General features: G+C 34.7%; 1 protein-coding gene across 1 annotated transcript in view; it reads right to left on the bottom strand.

The window, feature by feature from the left end:
- Positions 1-6,644, bottom strand: part of LOC117174580 (probable malate dehydrogenase, mitochondrial) — a 148,757-nt gene that overhangs the window by 27,510 nt on the left and 114,603 nt on the right. Inside the window, exon 4 of the mRNA XM_033363809.1 lies at positions 1,084-1,219. Within this exon, the coding sequence (XP_033219700.1) occupies positions 1,084-1,219 (136 nt within the window). The remainder of the gene's footprint in view (positions 1-1,083; positions 1,220-6,644) is intronic.

Here is a 6,644-nt window from a genome sequence, read left to right as displayed (position 1 = left end):
GAGGGAGCTCTTCTTAATATTTTGACACCAAAATCATGTCGATACACCTTACCGACTGCGAGTAAAGCCACCCACGCTTTAACTTGACAGACTGTAACAGTAGTCTCACATCATGTTCACATCTCAAACACCGTGATATCTTCTCTCAAAGTCTTTCAATTCTTGGTGAAATCTCTCACCCTGCTCCTTACTGAAGTCTCCCAGATTTTCAGAAAAGTAATCAATGTGCGAATGGAGAAAATAAATCTTTATCCGGGGTCAAGAAATTGCATTAATCGAATTATGGTGTTTGACCTACATTTGACCTTGATCTAGACGTGATGGGGCCATATGGACGATGGTCTTGGGGGCTAAAGCGTAGGCTTTGGACCCACTCTGTCGGCTTGCGGGTTCGATTCCCGCCTCGCACTTTGAAAGAGCATCGGTGGTCCATGCGGTGAACACTAGCCTAGCAAGGGAGTTGTTCATCTCCGAAGAGTCGTGAGATCGGTACCTCTAGAGAAAAAAGTTTTCTCTAAGTACTTGAAGCTGTTGCTCTTGGTAGTTCAGAATCCACCTTAAACTGTAGGTCCACCTCCCAACACCAAGTAAGTGTGTTGGTGGTGTTAGTGGTAAAGAGTCTTTTGAAAATTTGTATTTAAACTGTATCTTTTTTCTATTACGTTAATAGTATTTGTAATATAGTTTTTCAACAAATTTTCTTCATAAAAATAAAAATAAACGTAAAAATTGGTTAAATTACCATGTATATCATATTCTTTAGGCTATATAGATTGTAGCTATCTACAAATAACATTGTTATAATTTATAGTTTTCGACACAAAAATATAATTATATTATTTAGAAAAAATGGTACGATTCCAAATATTTATTAAAACTCATTTTTATTAGCTGTATCATTTCAAATTTGATCCATAATTTCCCTCAGAAGACTCGAAGATTTCTTGCCCTCTTGATTCTAAAGTCTAGAGCCCCTGCTTGATTCATCATTAACCAGGTTGGGGATGATACATTATGTATAATTTGATTGTTCTTTCCACTTTTTCTATATTTTGAATATTCTAGCGTAAAAAATATTTTTACCTTTACACAATGATACGCAAAATCGAGCAGCTGCATATCCCATTGATAAACGTAATGGTTGATCCTCTTCAGAGTATTTAGTATGGGAATTTATTTCTGCGATTTTTACGGCTTGCGTTAACCTGCTCACTTCTTCCTAAAAAATATAAGAAGGCTTTCATATTCGTGAAGTTATGTTCAAAAATATTAGGAGAAAAAATATATTGAAAAATTCATCTTTGTTTGTTATTGCTCATTGTTTTTCTATTTAATTAATCAAATCCATAAATAATAACAAGTTTCAAAATATATTCTTACCCATTTAAATAAACATGTATAGGGTGATTGACAAAAGGGTGGAAACTTAGAAAGGAAGGAGATTTTTAATTTTAAAAAGCTTTCCATATCGGTCGAAATAATTATTTTAAATTCTAAACCTTTGTTACGTGTAAACAACTTCAATTGGTTTTTCAAAAATACGGAAGTTTCGCTATTAATCACGTTGCGTGACATCGCATATCACAGCAGACAATCACTTACATATATTATTTAACCTTTCACATGGTATTGGTTTTGTTGCCTAGAACGTATCTATGGATCGCAAGAATATTTTTAAACTATTAACAATAGCTTACGACCCACCTCAATATGATTTAGAATCGTCCATAGCTGAACGTAAAAAAACTTTTATTTTGTAACTAGAAGATTGTATAGAAAATTCAGCTGATGATTCTCTGTTTGTTAAAAGTTATGATGCGTTGAATTTTTTAAATGCCAGCGATATTTTAGATCTTGTTCCAGGGAAACACAGTACTGATAGTGATATGTACCTTATAATTGAATTTAAACCGATCTGAAGATGCAGGAATCTATGAAAAATATTTTTAAAAAAGCTGTGGAATATTAGAATTCAGGGAAAAACGTAAATTAAAATTTGCATCTGTCCAAATAGGGTTCAAGTTATTAAATTCACAGGGACAACTGTATCGATGCGAGAAGTAGATTGTCAACGAAGAAACTTGATTAAAAAAGCACAGTAGACCCCAAGAATAAATTTTATTTTCAAATTAGATAAAAACGCTACAGCGCGTTTCTTTGACGATAGATCCATAAATTGGAAAATTTTCGCGGTATTTATTTTTTCAATCGTTTCAATTTATTTAAATGATTTTAACAAAAAAGATGATTCACCTATACTAACAGAATACATACGCTGCACTTGGGATAGTTTATAATTTATAGTGATCCCTCAGCCAAGTTCAGTCATTTACTTTTGTTGAAAAATCTGTACTTTCTATCGACCCTGATAAAGACTTCAAAAATTGTGCACAAACACTATAAAGTATAAACTGACTAAAATGCAGCCTATGTATTCTGTAAGTCTAGGTGAATAATGATTTGATTAAAATCATTTAAATAAGTAATAGATTTAATGCTTTCACGATGATTCATTTTGATAAAAAGAGATATATCGTGTTCCAATCGTGAAAAAACAAGGATTTTTGCCAACGTTTCGTGAACATTGCAGTTTAACTTTTTGGGGCTGACCAGAAACTGAAGTATCAGGTTATGGTGTTCTTTGGTATACTCTCTACAATGGCTGTGATTGGCCAGAGCGCCCCACAGTGGTGACTGGTCGAGCCTGATTCGCCAATCAAGTCACACGTTCGAAAACGAACCCAAATATTTCTTTTTATCGAAATCAATGATCATGAAAGCATTAAATTTATTATTCGAGAACTAAAAGCAACAACTTTGGTAAGCTCAGGACTGCTGAAGGTAAGCTACTAACATCTTTGGCTTTTTTGAAACGGTGCAGGCACAGCAAAATCGCACCAAGATTCTTAGAACTAAAAAATAATTTGGAAACATCTAAATCCAATTCAATTCGGCATAATACAAGTTTGCTTATCTTGATAGAAAGAATGCAACATACCAAATTTCTCTTGCACATTACCTCCAAAAAACTATTAAAACCTCACCTTTTCCTATCAAACACCCTCACATTTGACATTTAGCCTACATTGGACTGCATATCTTTTGCCAATCCCAACGGATTAAACAGCGTTCCATCCAAAAACAAAATACAAAGTTTGACAAATTACTTCCATTAAGGTAAACCTAACTAACGGATAATGTAGAAAACATCTCTGACCATCCTGTCAACAATGAAATGATTTCAGCCTTATCTAAAGGACATAATTTTACAGTAGCTCCTTCCAAAATCCGGAAAGAAGAAATCATCAGCAATTTAGAATCCACAATATGTACTCGCAATATGTACCTGCAGACAAGGGCAGCACAACAGTAATAATGAATAAAGAAGAATATAACAACAATATCATGGACCTTCTAATTGACGATACATACAAAAAACTTAAATAGGAAGCTGCAAAAATAATTGTCAGGAAAACAAAGACCCTTCTCAAAGTACAAACTAACAAACCTCACCTGCAGCAATGGGATGCCCATCTGACCTATACTAATCACGATCCTTATGGTACATCTAGAAACTAAAATCTTTAACCAATCAATGATTAAACCAGAATTTGTGTTCCATTATGTTGATGACACTTTTGTCATCTGGCGACATGGATGAGATTAACTAAATAAGTTTTTTGATTTCATCAATCTCTTACATCCTAATATCCAGTTCACCATGAAAATTGAACAAAACGAAAAATTGCCTTTCTTGGACGTATAAGCTTACAAAAGATCTCATAACACATTAGGACCTGAAGTTTACAGCTAACCCACTCATATCAGCAGATGCCTACATGCCACCTCCTACCATGGTCCATCTCAAAAACAATTGGTTATAAACTCCCCTGTATACAGATCTGTCTCCATAACAAAGAAAGATAACTTACAAAGGGAATTACAAAACGTTAAACAAACCATAATACAGAACGATTACAAAAACAAATTGATAAAGCAATACAAAAAGACACTCAAAAAACAAGACAACACAACCTATGCCAGGCGAAGAGAGAAAATCGACCACCACTTTACCCTACATCCAAGATGTTACAGAGCAAATAGGGTGAATTTTCAACAAACACACCATCCAAACCATACTCAAACCACCTGCGAAAATAATATAACTACCCAGGAAACAAAAGTCCATTCACATCTGTGAATAATAACTGAAATAGCACAAGGAATCTGATAGACCTGCGCATGATTCCTTTTAATATTTCTATAATTTATAAATTTAAATATCATGTAAAATATGGCAGCACAACCCCAAAAAAGTCGGACTGATTCAAAAAGAAGGAAACCGATTCGATATAACTTTGCTTGAAATGGTAATTGCAGTACATGGCAGATTCGAAGCTGCTTGAGAAAATGACCGATTCACATAGTCGGAAACCGATTCTGTTTTAACGTTCTGAATCTGCAAATGACAGATACGCATCTACAGAGTCTTCTTTTCAATGGATTAATGAAAGTATATTCAGGCTAAAACATTTCAAGCAACCAGCACCAGCTGAACATCATATCGAAACAGGGCATAAAATTTTATTTGACAAAACAACAGTAATTGCAAAAACACACAATATCTTTTCAAGAAAACGTAGAGAGGCAATCGAAATCTGAAAACACTCTAATAGCAGCAATAGGGACAATGGATATCATACTAATCCAACTTGGCTTTCCACGGTAGGCGCCCACGGTAGGGCGCTCTGTTCAATTACAGGCATCGTAGTGAGTATATATAAGAACTTCATAATCGTATACCTCATTTTCAGGCCAGCCCTGAAGAAATGAACTGCCATGTTCACGAAACGTCGGCAAAATTCGTAGTTTTTCACACGATTGAAACCCGAAATATCTCTTTTTATCATTTAAATAAAGTCAGTCGCTTTACAAAATAAATATCGGAAGTATTTTCAAACTTATGGAGGAAATTTTTTCGGTGAATCGAAACGAAGCCGTTGGACATATCACATATGTCAAATAAATATTTTTATCAAATAAATTTTATCTTTTGACAGAAAAATGTTATCTTACTCCCTATACATTTTATCTTTCGTCAGGTGAACGTTCCGCCGCGTTTTTATCCAATTCGAAGATAAAATTTATTCTTGGGGTTTCCTTGAGCTGAAGAAAAATTCTGAATATACATTAAATCAATTCAAGGAAGCTGTTCAGAAATCAATGACAGTTTATGATTTCGATATTCGGAGATGAGTTCTAAACGCTCGAGATGATGTTCCTTTATCGTCGAATCTATTGAAAGATTCTGCTTAATCGGTACAAAGATTTTTAAAAAAGCATCGAATTGTCTTTAAGGGAGAATAAAAAGTTGAAGCATTGACACAATCAATTAATTCCGTGACATACAGCCACCCCATACAGCCTTCAATTTCTCCAAGTGGTATTTCGTTATCACATTTATTGTTTTACAAGAAAAAGAATAGGAAAATTGGACCATAAGTGCAGAAAAACTGGCTCAATTCCGACATTTTTCTGGTTTCAGCTTCAAATTTAAGTGATAGTCCGGGAGCCAGCGACAGTTTTGTGCGACCAATTTCCTTCCACCTAATACGTTGGGGAATACTTCAGATAGGTGTGTTGTAAGCATAGTTAGCGTCAGCTGTGGCACTTTGGGTGGGCGGGGCAATCGCAGCCGCCTTACCGTGTAAAAAAAGAAGTTTCTAATGTTTTCCTCCCGTCTGAAGCTTTGTGAGATGACTGTTAATATAATATTTAAACGAAAACAAACCGTCAGCTGGCTCTAAATAGGTGGAAAACCCGTTAGCTGGTCATGGAAACATGTAAATAAAAAATTAATGCAATGATTTCCTTCCGCTTAAAACTTCGTCAGTTGATAATTAACGTGATATTTTTTATAAAAATAATAGTCGGCTGGCTGTACGTAGGTGAAAATCCCGTCAGGTGAGGTAGTGAAATGTCTAGTAAACGACGCTCGGCTGACGAGTTTTCCACCCACATATAGCCAGCTGACTTTGTGTAATATTTCAAGTATTATGTCGACTATTATCTGAGAAATTTTGAAGCAGAAGGAAATAATATATGCAAAGTTATCCCAAGTACATAAAATATATAGTAGAAATATAAAATACAAATAAAAATAATTGCAGGAGTGGGAAATGTTGTAAATTGTTTTCAAACTTTCGCGCAGTAACATTACTTACTAGGGTAGTTCAATAAGTCCTTAGAATGAAGTATAAAAACAATTTTTTTTTGGTAAATTTTTTTTTATTTTTCAACATAATCTCCTTGGAGCTCTATACACTTGGTCAATCGCTTTTCAAGTTTTTTTAATCCTTCAGAAAAGTGCGTTTTCGGAAGTTCCTCAAAATAAGCACTTACAGAGGCAATGACGTCTTCGTTGTCTGAAAATCTCTGTCCACCGAGCCATTTTTTCGAGTTTGGAAATAAGAAAAAGTCACTGGGGGCTAAATCTGGTGAATAAGGTGGGTGTTCGACCAATTCGAATTTTAGTTCTTCAGTTTTAGCCATTGAAACGAAGCATGTGTGAACTCGGGCGTTGTCGTGATGAAAGAGAATTTTTTTCTCGCCAAATGTGGTCGTTTTTTTTAAATTTCTTCTTT

This window comes from Belonocnema kinseyi, chromosome 6, assembly GCF_010883055.1.
Source record: "Belonocnema kinseyi isolate 2016_QV_RU_SX_M_011 chromosome 6, B_treatae_v1, whole genome shotgun sequence".
NCBI classification, from domain to species: Eukaryota; Metazoa; Arthropoda; class Insecta; order Hymenoptera; family Cynipidae; genus Belonocnema; species Belonocnema kinseyi.
The sequence above is the reverse complement of the archived record's forward strand: the minus strand, read 5'-3'. Positions and strand labels throughout refer to the sequence as shown.